The 15487-nt window shown below is 42.2% G+C and overlaps 1 protein-coding gene across 1 annotated transcript in view; it reads right to left on the bottom strand.

Moving 5' to 3' along the window:
* The window catches only part of LOC120046546 (baculoviral IAP repeat-containing protein 6-like), a 147300-nt gene that overhangs the window by 125607 nt on the left and 6206 nt on the right, over positions 1-15487 (bottom strand). The window contains exon 3 of the mRNA XM_038991874.1: positions 7843-7980. Within this exon, the coding sequence (XP_038847802.1) occupies positions 7843-7980 (138 nt within the window). The remainder of the gene's footprint in view (positions 1-7842; positions 7981-15487) is intronic.

The following is a 15487-nucleotide window of genomic DNA, read 5'->3' as shown; positions in this document are numbered from 1 at the left end:
TGGGTGATGTTGACTTTCGCGACTGGTCGAGCACCGGTACACACTACCAAGTGCGCTATTTTTCAGATGTTGCCCTACCGGAGTTACACAGTAATAGTGTCACTGCTATTAGCTTCCCGACTGACATTTGGACCAGCGATATCAGCCCCATGAGCATGCCGAGTCTGACAGCAGTGGGTCGTCGAGGATTTTGTACTGAGGAAAGTCGTATTGCATGCTCATGAATGTGCTGGTTGTCATACCGCTGCTGCCATTTCAACGGCATTTGAGAACATGTTTGAAACATGAACACACTAGCTAGCTCCATTCGAACTGACTCGATAAATAAGCTCATCAACCGCGCCTGCAGCAGACGCGATACACTCTGTCATGGCATTGAAACGCCTGCTCAACAAAACTGCCGACAGGCTGTGAACAGGCAATTGGGTGGCATTCTCACTTTACTGTGTCGTACTTAGCATCGAGCATGGTTGCAAGGACCACTACTTCGATGCAGACAAGAAACAGGGTTTACGCGAAATGTTACATACACAGCTGGACAAGATGGAAATGGACATAGTGACCGTGCGCACCGAGGAAGAGAGGCCACGGACAGACAGAGCTGAAACTTCACTGCTTGACATGCATGATGAAATCCTGGTTGAGAATGAAACGACTGAACAAATGAACGAAACAGCATAGCAAGTAAGTGAAAGAAAGGTTTTGATTATGTTTTACTGGTAATGGGGACATGTAAATGCCAAAAACAACGCTGGACCAATTGTGCGCTGCCCTATGGGACTCCCAATCACAGCCGAATGTGACAACGTGCCTGGATTGGAACCAGAGACTGTAGTAACGCCTCTTGCACTGAGATGCAGTGCCTTAGACCGCTGCGTCCGTGTGTGTTAACTATTTAACTGTACTAGAATGTTGAAAAGGCCACTTAAATTGTAAATATCTGTATCGTTTTTTTGGGACAAGGAAAATAACGGATATCGGCCAAAAATGTCATATCAGTGCATCACTATATACACTGCTCAGAAAAATAAAGGGAACACTAAAATAACACATCCTAGATCTGAATGAATGAAATATTCTTATTAAATACTTTTTTCTTTACATAGTTGAATGTGCTGACAACAAAATCACACAAAAATTATCAATGGAAATCAAATTTATCAACCCATGGAGGTCTGGATTTGGAGTCACACTCAAAATTAAAGTGGAAAACCACACTACAGGCTGATCCAACTTTGATGTAATGTCCTTAAAACAAGTCAAAATGAGGCTCAGTAGTGTGTGTGGCCTCCACGTGCCTGTATGACCTCCCTACAACGCCTGGGCATGCTCCTGATGAGGTGGCGGATGGTCTCCTGAGGGATCTCCTCCCAGACCTGGACTAAAGCATCCGCCAACTCCTGGACAGTCTGTGGTGCAACGTGGCGTTGGTGGATGGAGCGAGACATGATGTCCCAGATGTGCTCAATTGGATTCAGGTCTGGGGAACGGGCGGGCCAGTCCATAGCATCAATGCCTTCCTCTTGCAGGAACTGCTGACACACTCCAGCCACATGAGGTCTAGCATTGTCTTGCATTAGGAGGAACCCAGGGCCAACCGTACCAGCATATGGTCTCACAAGGGGTCTGAGGATCTCATCTCGGTACCTAATGGCAGTCAGGCTACCTCTGGCAAGCCCATGGAGGGCTGTGCGGCCCCCCAAAGAAATGCCACCCCACACCATGACTGACCCACCGCCAAACCGGTCATGCTGGAGGATGTTGCAGGCAGCAGAACGTTCTCCACGGCGTCTCCAGACTCTGTCACGTCTGTCACATGTGCTCAGTGTGAACCTGCTTTCATCTGTGAAGAGCACAGGGCGCCAGTGGCGAATTTGCCAATCTTGGTGTTCTCTGGCAAATGCCAAACGTCCTGCACGGTGTTGGGCTGTAAGCACAACCCCCACCTGTGGACGTCGGGCCCTCATCGTCGGGCCCTCACCCTCATGGAGTCTGTTTCTGACCGTTTGAGCAGACACATGCACATTTGTGGCCTGCTGGAGGTCATTTTGCAGGGCTCTGGCAGTGCTCCTCCTTGCACAAAGGCGGAGGTAGCGGTCCTGCTGCTGGGTTGTTGCCCTCCTACGGCCTCCTCCACGTCTCCTGATGTACTGACCTGTCTCCTGGTAGCGCCTCCATGCTCTGGACACTACGCTGACAAACACAGCAAACCTTCTTGCCACAGCTCGCATTGATGTGCCATCCTGGATGAGCTGCACTACCTGAGCCACTTGTGTGGGTTGTAGACTCCGTCTCATGCTACCACTAGAGTGAAAGCACCGCCAGCATTCAAAAGTGACCAAAACATCAGCCAGGAAGCATAGGAACTGAGAAGTGGTCTGTGGTCACCACCTGCAGAACCACTCCTTTATTGGGGTTGTCTTGCTAATTGCCTATAATTTCCACCTGTTGTCTATTCCATTTGCACAACAGCATGTGAAATGTATTGTCAATCAGTGTTGCTTCCTAAGTGGACAGTTTGATTTCACAGAAGTGTGATTGACTTGGAGTTACATTGTGTTGTTTAAGTGTTCCCTTTATTTTTTGGAGCAGTGTATATAAATGTGACAATTTGGAAGAGTGTAAACACTAAATAAATCGAATCCATTTAAAAAAAAAAGTAATACCAGAGGCGCTGTTCTAATGAAAAATGTATTAGAGCATAGCAAATATAAAAACAGCAGCCGAATTTGGGAAATTGTTTATCTGACGTGGTTGCATGAGGCTTGGAGTTCATGGAATCAGTAGGCTATTAAACAAATACTGAAACAGGCAACACAAGCAGGATCTGTCTTATTTCTCATGATACAGTACATATGGATGATTTATAAAGTCAGGCACATTTAACAGTTAGGCTTTTGATTATAGACCTACTTAAGTTGTGGTTCCCTCTCGCCTCACTTTTCTTAGACAATAAGACACAGGCTGTTTTCGCATCTCTTCATTCTGCTGCTGCCTTCGCATTGTTCTCAACACCAACATGCTGGTTAACTTTGCTATTATGCACATAGCAACAAGGTGTAGGACAAGGCGCCAATCACAGCACAAGGATGTTTCAGAACCGTGGACAGCAACGGCTATATTTTTTGGTTTGTTTGCTACTTCTCAACTAACGAAATCTTGATCGACCAACAGCCTATCGACCCTCACAAAAATGTAACATTTTTTAAATAAAAATAAAGAATCAACCAGTCAACTGAATGGGGTTAGCTCTAGAGTGAGAGCATAATCTCTCTACATAAAAAGTGTCTAAATATCTTTGGAGCATGACCATAAGGCCGGATGTTGTTCTGCATGGCAGGAAAACAACGGCATACAAGGGTAAGGCAGAGGACAATGCTGAGACGGAAGTGCATTCATATACTTCAAGATATTCTACAGATATTGCATTTGAGACATTGAGCGTCACACTTTGGGAAACCTTTAAATTTTAGTAATTTTGCAAACGATCTTACCCAGTATTACTAACAGTAGCAATTCGGGTTCAGTGCCTTGCGCTATTGAGTAGCTTGGATGAAGGGTGCAAAGAGGTGCCCAGAGTAAACGGCCTGCTCCTCAGTCATAGTTGCTAATATATGCATATTATTATTAGTATTGGATAGAAAACACTCTGAAGTTTATAAAACTGTTTGAATTATGTCTGTGAGTATAACAGAACTCATATGGCAGGCAAAAACCTGAGAAGAAATCCAACCAGGAAGTGAGAAATCTGAGGTTGGTCGATTTTCAACTCATCGCCTATTGACTGGCAGAGAGCCAGGTACTGGTCACGCGCATTCCACATGATATCGACTTGCGTTCCATTACTTCTATAGACACAAAGGAATTCTCCGGTTGGAACGTTATTGAATATTTATGATAACATCCTAAAGATTGATTATATACATAGTTTGACGAGTTTATTTGACCTGTAATATAACTTTTTTAAGTTTTCGTCCGACGTTCGGCTGGACCTGCACGAGCGTTTGGATTTGTGTACTAAACGTGCTAACAAAAGTAGCTACTTGGACATAAATGATGAACATTACGAACATTTCTTATGGAAGTGGGAGTCCTGGGAGTGCATTCCGACGAAGATCAGCAAAGGTAAGTGAAGATTTATAATGCTTTTTATGAGTTTTGTTGACTGCACAATTTGGCAGGTAACTGTATGGCTTCCTTTTGTGGCTGAACGCTGTTCTCAGATTATTGAATATTGTGCTTTTGCCGTAAAGATGTTTGAAATCTGACACAGCGGTTGCATTAAGAACAAGTGTATCTTTAATTCTATGTAAAGCATGTATCTTTCATCAAAGTTTATGATGAGTATTTATGTTATTTGACGTGGCTCTCTGCAATTTCTCCGGATATTTTGGAGGCATTTCTGAACATGGCGCCAATGTAAACTGAGGTTTTTGGATATAAATATGAACTTAAATCGAACAAAACATATATGTATAGTGTAACATGAAGTCCTATGAGTGTCATCTGATGAAGATCAAAGGTTAGTGATTCATTTTATCTCTATTTCTGCTTTTTATGACTCCTGTCTTTGGCTGGAAAAATAGCTGTGTTTTTCTGTGATTTTGCGGTGACCTAACATAATCGTTTGTGGTGCTTTCGCTGTAAAGCCTATTTGAAATCGGAAACTGTGGTGTGATTAACAACAAGATTACCTTTAAAATGGTATAAGATACATGTATGTTTGAGGAATTTCAATTATGAGATTTCTGTTGTTTGAATTTGGCACCCTGCACTTTCACTGGCTGTTGTCATATCATCCCATTAACAGGATTGCAGCCATAAGCTGTTAAGCCTCACAACCTAGCCCAGCCAGTTAAGTTATTTTACATAGGTCTAGGCTCCGAAGAAAGACTCCAATTAAGCCCTCTTGTTGTTTGTAAAGTCAAATTAAAATTAAGTTGAAATTAATTGCTCGACTGGTGTAGGTTTTCTCCATCTGTTGGTGTGCAACACTTGCATAACAAGCTATATTTTCAGCAACAGCCACTGTTCTCCTCCTATTGATTGCGCTGCGGTTGCTGCCAGTTGTTTTTTACATTGAACCTTTATTTAACTAGGCAAGTCAGGTAAGAACAAATTCTTATTTACAATGATGGCCTACCACGGCCAAACCCGGATGACGCTGGGCCAATTGCGCGCCGCCTTATGACACTCCCAATCACGGTCGGCTGTGATACAGCCTGAATTCGAACCAGGGACTGTAGTAAAGCCTCTTGCACCGAGATGCAGTGCCACTTGGGAGGTATGACATACATACAAACATATACAGTTGAAGTCGGAACTTTGCATACACTTAAAACTTCTCATTAAAACAAGTTTTTCAACCACTCCACACATTTCTTGTTAACAAACTATAGTTTTGGAAAGTCGGTTAGGACATCTACTTTGTGCATGACAAGTAATTTTTCCAACAATTGTTTACAGACAGATTATTTCACTGTATCACAATTCCAGTGGGTCAGAAGTTTACATACACTAAGTTGACTGTGTCTTTAAACAGCTTGGAGAATTCCATAAAATGATGTCATGGCTTTAGAAGCTTCTGATAGGCTAATTGACATCATTTGAGTCAATTGGAGGTGTATCTGTGGATGTATTTCAAGGCCTACCTTCAAACTAAGTGCCTCTTTGCTTGACATCATGGGAAAATCAAAAGACAATCAGCCAAGACCTCAGAAAAAAAAATCTGAGCCTCCACAAGTCTGGTTCATCCTTGGGAGCAATTTCCAAACGCCTAAAGGTAACACGTTCATCTGTATAAACAATAGTACCCAAGTATAAACACCATGGGACCACGCAGCCATCATACCGCTCAGGAAGGAGACACGTTCTGTCTCCTAGAGATGAACGTACTTCGTTGCAAAAAGTGCAAATCAACCCCAGAACAACAGCAAAGGACCTTGTGAAAATGTTGGAGGAAACAGGTACAAAAGTATCTATATCCACAGTAAAACGAGTCCTATATCGACATAACCTGAAAGGCCGCTCAGGAAGGAAGAAGCCACTGCTCCAAAACTGCCATAAAAAAGCCAGACTACGGTTTGCAACTGCACATGGGGACAAAGATTGAGAAATGTCCTCTGGTCTGATGAAACAAAAATAGAAATGTTTGGCCATAATGACCATCGTTATGATTGGAGGAAAAAGGGGGGGGCTTGCAAGCCGAAGAACACCATCCCAACCGTGAAGCACGGGGGTGGCAGCATCATGTTGTGGGGGTGCTTTGCTGCAGGAGGGACTGGTGCACTTCACAACATAGATGGCATCATGAGGAAGAGAAATATGTGGATATATTGAAGCAACATCTCAAGACATCAGTCAGGAAGTTAAAGCTTGGTCGCAAATGGGTCTTCCAAATGGACAATGACCCCAAGCATACTTCCAAAGTTGTGGCAAAATGGCTTAAAGACAACAAAGTCAAGGTATTGGAGTGGCCATCACAAAGCCCTGACCTCAATCGTATAGAAAATTTGTGGGTAGAACTGAAAAAGCGTGTGCGAGCAAGGAGGCCTAAAAACCTGACTCAGTTACACCAGCTCTGTCAGGAGGAATGGGCCAAAATTCACCCAACTTATTGTGGGAAGCTTGTGGAAGGCTACCCGAAACGTTTGACCCAAGTTAAATAATTTAAAGGCAATGCTACCAAATACTAATTGAGTGTATGTAAACTTCTGACCCACTGGGAATGTGATGAAAGAAATAAAAACTGAATGAATAATCCTCTACTATTCTAACATTTCACATTCTTAAAATAAACTAAAACAGGGAATTTTTACTAGGATTAAATGTCAGGAATTTCGAAAAACTGAGTTTAAATGCATTTGGCTAAGGTGTATGTAAACTTCCGACTTCAACTGTATACATACACACATTATTATATATATTTTTCTGAGAACATTAACTGTGTGTAGGTAGAAGTGGAAAGATGGATACAAATGATTTGTAGCAAGTTGGGGGGGGGGGGGGGGGGGGGTTCACATCTAGTTCAAGTTGGGGAGGGGGGTTCAAACCTATTTTCTCCACAACAAGTCAATATGATGGAAACGTCTTGTGGGAAAATGCTTATATTGCTTTTACGCAGATTTTTATATATTTTTTTTTATATTCACGAGAATCTGTCGCCAAATTAGATGAAAGCTGATCGGGTGACATGAAGCGAGTGGGCGGAGAAATACAGCTTCACTATCCATTCAGAGCAGCAGAATCAACGTAGGCTTACAGCCTGCCATTCTCTTTACGGACAGTTGAGTTATTTAGACCATGTAGAACCGAATGACTGACATGAGAAAGATGCGTGTCGGTAGCCGAAAGTGACTTTTTCCAGTTACGGATCATAAAAATAAACTCTGATCATAATCGTATCCAGAAGATTGCCCATAGTCGTTATGACAACCGTTTTGTCCGACTACTCAACACACCCCTATTGCTAACAAAGATGTTAATCTCGGTCACATGAAATGGTTCACATCAAGTGTGTCTTTCAGAACAGTGTTATCCCACAAAATGCATTTTGGAAATGATATATTACATTGTCTGCTTCATTACAGTAGTTGCATGTTCAATAATATGAGAGGATAGGCTTGCTATTGTCCCGTCTTTTAAGCTATTAAAATATAATGTACCCATGCACGGTATTTTATGTTGGGCACGTCCTTTTACTGTTTGGAACTAATTTAACCATTTGTTAACTGGTTAATGGGGGTTGGTTAGTCGGCAGCAACATTTATCAAAATGTGCATCCTTTGTTAGTAGGAAAGTTGACACAGTTCGCACCCTCCCAGAGCGCTGAGTGTGACTCACCTTGGCCACTTTGTGATTGGCTGCAGTCTCATGTGAGGTATTCTTCAGTCCTTCTTTGAGTTGAGTGATGAAGATGTCATAGCCTTCCGTGTTGGACACATCTACCTTCTCCAGGCAGGCCGAGAGCATCTGCTGAGCCTGCAGGGAACACACACACAGATCCACACTCACCATAGGACAGAGATACAATAATTGGTTTACTGATGGAACCAAAACCTTTTTACACAAGATCGTATGCCATTTGTTAACACTGACAAAAATGCAGGGGGTCGCAATTTGCTTTCAGAAATAAGCATTTTCAAAACGCAGACAATCAAAAAATCTGTTTCTCAAACCATTTCACCTGCATTTTATATTGAGAGTCAACAAGGTGTCGAAAGCATTCCACAGGGACGCTGGCCCATGTTGACTCCAATGCTTCCCACAGTTGTGTCAAGTTGGCTGGATGTCCTTTGGGTGGTGGACCGTTCTTGATACACAAAGGAAACTGTTGAGCGTGGAAAACCCAGCAGCGTTGCAGTTCTTGATACACAAACCGGTACGCCTACTACCATACCCCATTCAAAGGCACTGACATATTGCCTTACCCATTCACCCTCTGAATGGCACAGATTCACAAGCTATTCCTCAACTGGATTTAACAAGTGACATCAATGTAGGATCATAGCTTTCACTTGGATTCACCTGGTCAGTCTCATGGAAAGAGCAGGTGTAATTTTCATCAGGGGACAGAGAAGTGCAACGCTATTTGGCTATCAGCCACACAAGTAAATTATACTGAACTAAAATAAAACGCAACCATTTCAAAGACTTTACTGAGTTACAATTCATATAAGGAAATCAATCAGTTTAAATAAATTCATTAGGCCCTCCCTAATCTATGGATTTCACATGACTGGGAATACATATATGCATCTGTTGGTCACAGATACCTTAAAAAAAAGGTAGGTGCGTGGATCAGAAAACCAGTCAGTATCTGGTGTGACCACCCTTTGCCTCATGCAGCGCAACATCTCCTTCGCATAGAGTTGATCAGGCTGTTGATTGTGGCCTGTGGGATGTTGTCTCACTCCTCTTCAATGTCTATATGAAGTTGCTGGATATTGGCACTAACTGGAACACGTGGCAAGTCAAATTCAAGGATTTGAGTACTTCTTCAAGCACTAAAATGTATTTTCAAGGACCATCAATTTGTAATAGTTACTATTATGCAATTGTTTCTAGTTGCAAGCAGATGGCAGTATATTGCCACAAAAAACAACTTACTATTCATCACTACCAAAGTTCTACTCAATAATACACGTTTCACTACATACATGAGTGGTAAGTCAGTACTGATGATGACCGATGTCCTTATATGAACTGTTACTCAGTAAAATCTTTGAAATTCTTGCATGTTGCGTTTATATTTTTGCTCAGTGTACATGACAATAATAATATGTTGTATTATCGTCATATTTCACCATTTTAGGTCCCACATGCTTTCAACACAACATGAAAGTTAATTCTGATGGCGTAAAAGGCCCTTAGTTGACTCAAATGTTGTATTCTATACCCATTTGAAGAGAAACAAGTTATTCATGTGTTTAATAAGATTAAAGACTCTCGGGGGACCCCATTTAAGTTTTACGGAACCCCACATGGGGAACCACGAACCGCAAGTTTGGGAACCACTGTATAACTAACCTCTCTCCCTGCTTGCTTCAATGCTTCCTCTCTGTATCACCTTTGCCTCAACTGCAGCCTGACTCACCCCTATCTGACTCACTACTCACTGTAGAGAAAAGGTATTCTGTTATGAGAACATCTTGATTATAGCTAGCTTAATGTCAGTCAACTTCTCCTGCTGAGGTCAGGCTCCGTTCAACATTAGGTCTAACTTCATCCTTCTAGCCAGCTAGTTATAGCTAGCTACTTGGCTAACAGCCAGAACCCCTGAGCTACCTAGCTAGCGCTAGACATCTGACTGAAATATCAGCGATTTTTTAAAAAGTTGTACACTCAAAATACGCTGTCAGGTACATCTCTGCCACTTGCCTCTGTGGGTCTGGGCTGAGGTAGTTAATTTCACCTCTCGGTCTGTCGTGGGCGGAGTTCCTCGTTAGACAGAGCGGTGAGTGAATGCGCTGCTAACAAGGCAAATCCGGGGGAGCAGGCGAACATAACGAGCATACATGAATCCACTCGTTCGCAGAGGTAGGTGCGATTAGGTCTCAGATCAAGATGCCTTCTGACCATTGTTCAACGCTGAGAATGCAATAAGTGGGTAAACAATTTAAAGAGGCAAATTAGCGCAATTTCACAAATAAAACGATGCGTCAACGGCGTTTAACCTCTACTACATCCCTTAATGGGTCTGGCATAACCATTCATAAACATTAACATCCAGCCAGGCAGCTTTGAATCTATATTTCCCCAGCATTTTTACTATCGATGTGACGTTTGGTGCCTAATCATTCAGTTCTGTACCTGAGAGAGGCAGTGTGAGTGGAATGAGCGAGCTTGCTTGGCAACCAAAGCTTGTGGAATTGTGTACAGATCCTTGCGACATGGGGCTGTGCATTATGCAGAAACATGAGGTGATGGCTGCGGATGAATGGCAAGACAATGGGCATCAGGATCTCATCGCGGTGTCTCTTGCATTTATCGATGACAATTTAAATGCACAGTGTTGTTTGTCCATAGCTTATGCCTGCCCATACCATAAAACCACGGAGCACTCCGTTCACAACAATGACATCAGCAAACCGCTCGCCCACACAACGCCATACACGTGGGTCTGCGGTTGAGAGGCCGGTTGGACGTACTGCCAAATTCTCTAAAACGACATTGGAGGCAGCTTATGGTAGAGAAATGAACATTACATTCTCTGGCAACAGCTCTGGTGGACATTCCTGCATGTCAAGTGCACGCTCCCTCAAAAGGAGCGTGCACAACAGCAAAGGACCTTGTGAAGATGCTGGAGGAAACAGGTAGTAAAGTATCTATATCCACAGTAAAACAAGTCCTATATCAACATAACCTGAAAGGCTGCTCGGGAAGGAAGAAGCCAACCGCCATTAAAAACCAAACTACGGTTTGCAACTGCACATGGGGGGGGGGGGGGGGGGGGAACGTACTTTTTGGAGAAATGTCCTCTAGTCTGATGAAACAAAAATAGAACTATTTGGCCATAATGACCATCGTTATGTTTGGAGGAAAAAGGGGGAGGCTTGCAAGCCAAAGAAGACCATATCAACCGTGAAGCACCGGGGTGGCAGCATCATGTTGTGGGGGTGCTTTGCTGCAGGAGGGACTGGTGCAATTCACAAAATAGATGGCATCATGAGGGAGGAAAACTATGTGGATATATTGAAGCAACATCAAGACATCAGGAAGTTGAATCTTGGTCGCAAATGGACAATGACCCCAAGCATACTTCCAAAGTTGTGTTAAAGTCAAGGTATTGGAGTGGCCATCACAAAGCCCTGACCTCATCCAATAGAAAATATGTAGGCAGAACTGAAAAAGCGTGTGCGAGCAAGGAGGCCTACAAACCTGACTCAGTTACACCAGCTCTGTCAGGAGGAATGGGCCAAAATTCACCCAACGTATTGTGGGAAGCTTGTGGGAGGCTACCTGAAACATTTGATTCAAGTTAAACAATGTAAAGGCAATGCTACCAAATACTAATTGAGTGTATGTACATTTCTGACCACTGGGAATGTGATGAAAGAAATAAAAGCTGAAATAAATCGTTCTCTCTACTATTATTCTGACATTTCACATTCTTAAAATAAAGTGGTGATCATAACTGACCTAAGACAGGGAATTTTTACTAGGGTTAAATGTCAGGAATTGTGAAAAACTGAGTTTAAATGTATTTGGCTATGGTGTATGTGAACTTCCGACTTCAACTGTATATTTCATCCGAGTGGAGAAGTGCAACTGAAGCACAAAATTACTCCTTTTACATTCATGATTTGGAGCGAAACCTGACAGAAGCAGAGCAGATTTTACAATGAGGAGCTATTTAGATTTGTGTTTACAACATGCAGCAAGAGTTTATGCGTTTTTAAGCAGAAAGGGAAAGACACTCGCTGTGTTTTGTAAATGCAGATCTAAATGGCTTCTTCCCGCAAATCGCATAAATCATTCACAAATGTGTTAGATTAAAAAAAGTTCTTAAAAAATGTGTCCTGTAAAATGACTTTCCAGAGTATCATCTAGTAACAGAATTATCCACAGATAGCTGGCATGAAGAGGCAGTCACTACTCATTAGGGAGAGCCGCCTTGGAGTGATTGGGCAGATCAGACGAGACAAAGCAGGCAGGCAGTAATAGACTGCTGCAGAAGAGGAGAGGAACAGCCTGGGCAGATCAATAATACTTGCAGCACAAAGTATACACAGCCACACCCACACCAGGAAGCCGCCCACAGGGGTTATTAAAGGCACAATCTGTCATTTCAACCAGTCTGACCGTGCCATGTAACCACTGTCAAAGTCATAGACTGAGCTATGGATGCAAGAATTTAAGAAAAAAAAAAAAACTCTTCACTCTGCAGGTGGGCCAACAGGAAGAAAAAAATGCCCCTTTCCCACCCGGTTTTCACAGCATCTTAGAATAAAACGATTTTACTAAATAAGCAACTCTTGCCCCTTATCCCTCTCCAGTAAAACTTAGGGGCACTTGTACTGGCATGCAGCCAATATCAATACTGGGACAACTTCAGAGCATATAAATAAAGAAAACATGTTATTTTATTATATAATAAACCATAATAAAATGTAATTTAGCAGACTTTTTATCCAAAGCAACTTACAGTCCTGCGAGCATACATACTATGTTTCAGTAAACCCATGGTTCAGTATGTACTGCGGTTTTGGGTTCACGGTTCAGCAGAAAATGAAATTCCAACAGTTATGTAGTTAATTTTTGTGGCCCAGTTTCTGTAAAATCATTCAATGTTCCTGGCATTGTTTGTTTTGACGGGGATTGTCATATTGGGCCTCAAGTAGGTTGCTTTTAAATTTTGCATATTTTTTTCAAATAAACAAAAACTAACTGTTGGAAGTTGTACTCATTCCGAAATGGACCTGGGGCTTTCCCACCCGGACAGATATGAATAAATAAAATTGTTCAATATCGAGACCTTCTCCGAACGGACGACCAGTTCCATATAGACGTTGTCGGATCCGAGTGAGGGAAGCAGCAGAAAATTTAATTTAAGCTACTTTATTCAAATCAGTGCTGATACAGCGCGAGCGAGAACAGGCGGAGGGGCCTTGCAGTGTGTGTACTGTGAGCGAGTGAAACAGGAGCAAGGGAGAGGCAGCAACCAACGAAACCGACTTGCGCTAGTCAACTAACGTCTAGCTTGTCATAGCTAGGTTATATATCATCCAATATGATCACTTAGTACGTGTCTTAACTGCATCAAACCGAGAGCAGCTAGTTGGCTAAAATAGCTAGCTACGTTAGCCAACTATCTAGACTAATCAGAGTCTGCATACGCTTTCTTACTGTCCTAGTTACAAACACCACCTCCATACAGATTATTAAATAGCATCTACCTGGCTCTTGTTCGTTGTAGCCTATACTTCTCATTTAACTTTTAATTCCATCTTCCATTGATTAGATAATCTCCTAACTTGGCTCTATGACTGTAATGGTGCTTTGTAGCAGACAACAAGCTACACACACCACTCTGCACATTGAGCAGTGGAGAACATACTATTAACTTTTTATCCAAAGCTCTGTCCATCGCCATTGTAAGCGAAAATGTCAAAATGCTCCCAAACGGTCAAAATGCTCCCAAATGGGAGATTTAAACGACGGAGGATCCTCCAATTCTGGCTTATCGATCCCACCACTTGCCAACGACAGAGTTCCTCAGCTGCACCTCACAAAAGGATAGTTTGAAATTTGCCAGTTAAGATTATAATTGATTACGTGTACGTAGGCTGCAGTTGACTTAAAGGCTATAGCCCCCCCAAAAAATAAAAACTCAGATTTACTGTCAAGACAATGGCATACATCGCAGTGTAGGCATAGCCTAAAGGCTTTGTGTTTTATTTATGTACTCATTCAGGTTCACAGTGCGGACCAAACCGAGGTCCTCATACTTTACAGTTTGGTATGAATACGTGTACCATTACAGCCCTAGTCACTACCCTGGTGTTACAAGCATAATGCTCTATCAATTGAGCTACAAAGAACCACCTACAAACTGAGCTACAAAAAGGTCTTGGCTGTGAGGTACAACTAATCCTGGAATATAGGCTGTTTGTGCTCAGATCTATTAACCGCCTGCGGTGATGATTAAAACAACATCAGTCTCTGAGGAATGAGGGAGAAATGTCTCTGAATACATAGGACTGCCTACTGTCTGTGAGCAAACCACACTAGATAGCCCGTAATGATTTAAAGCAAAAAAAGTGAGACATGCGGCACATAAACAGGCAAAGGTCATAAAGCAAAGTAAGCCTTGCTTTGAAACCAACGGGATTGCAACAGTCAAGGGTTACAACAATCCATCTAGTACTGGGTCGGACCCCATTTTGCATCCAGAACAGTCTGAATTCTTCGGGGCATGTTCCACAGGAATGTTGGTCCATGCTGACACGATGGCATCAAGCAGTTTCTGCAGATTGGATGGTGGTACATTCATGATCGATAAACCCTAGACACTTTCACTTGGAACTGATTTCCTTGTGTTTTTACAGTCTTATGTCCAACAAAGAAAAAACAATTTTTTTGCTCAGAAAACTTGGGGGGGCAAATAAAACCTACAAACTAGCCGCCAGTTGGGGAAATAGGGTTGGGTGAGGTCAACCTTTGTCCTATCGTGATTATGTACCCATAAAACATTGTGATATACGGTGCTATTGCTCACCCTCAGACTTTTCCTTTTAATAAAAATACAAAAATCACTGCAAAAACAGTTGGCTATTGAGCAAAATCGAATGATGCTGGACGAATCATTACCAAAGGTAATGTTGTTGAAAACCTGGCCAGAAGCCAATTGCAGGCAATGGCAAATATTTTCTAATATTCCTTTCTGGTGGAGCAGAACAGGTGTGTCTGTGGCACGCACATGATGGAGCAATAACTGATGAGGAACGGGCTGTCAACCGTAGTGAGCTAGGTTATAGGCCTACATCAAGGGCTGGACATAAACAGTCTACCGTCTTCAGAACTGGATAATAATTCCTTTATTTGAATTCTAAAATAATAAAAAGGTGCGATTGAGAATAGCCTATGCTATAGACTTTCATTCTGGTTATTTTTTAAAGCCACAACAACTTTAGGACAACGCCTTCGTAGGCTAAAATATTCGGGAAATAAGCTACTGTTTATAATTTGAACTTGTCTTGAAGCTTTGATGATAGGGCTAGCAGGAGGAGAATAGGTTATTGACCTTTTGGTTTTCAACCTCACATTGAGGGATTTCCCGGCCGGCATGGACAATTTTTTTCATAGTAAGCTTCAATTTGATTAAAATTGTCATTCGATTTTTCAATAGGCTATTGAATGTTCACTCATTATTAGTCCTCTGGCTACCTTACTTTTTTAGACTATTTAAATAACTGAGATGGAACTCTTACATTAATTGTTTGATCGGGAGAAAGCCATGCATAAAACGATAGCCTTCAGTCATATT

Source organism: Salvelinus namaycush, chromosome 4 (assembly GCF_016432855.1).
Source record: "Salvelinus namaycush isolate Seneca chromosome 4, SaNama_1.0, whole genome shotgun sequence".
Classification (NCBI taxonomy): Eukaryota; Metazoa; Chordata; class Actinopteri; order Salmoniformes; family Salmonidae; genus Salvelinus; species Salvelinus namaycush.
The sequence above is the reverse complement of the archived record's forward strand: the minus strand, read 5'-3'. Positions and strand labels throughout refer to the sequence as shown.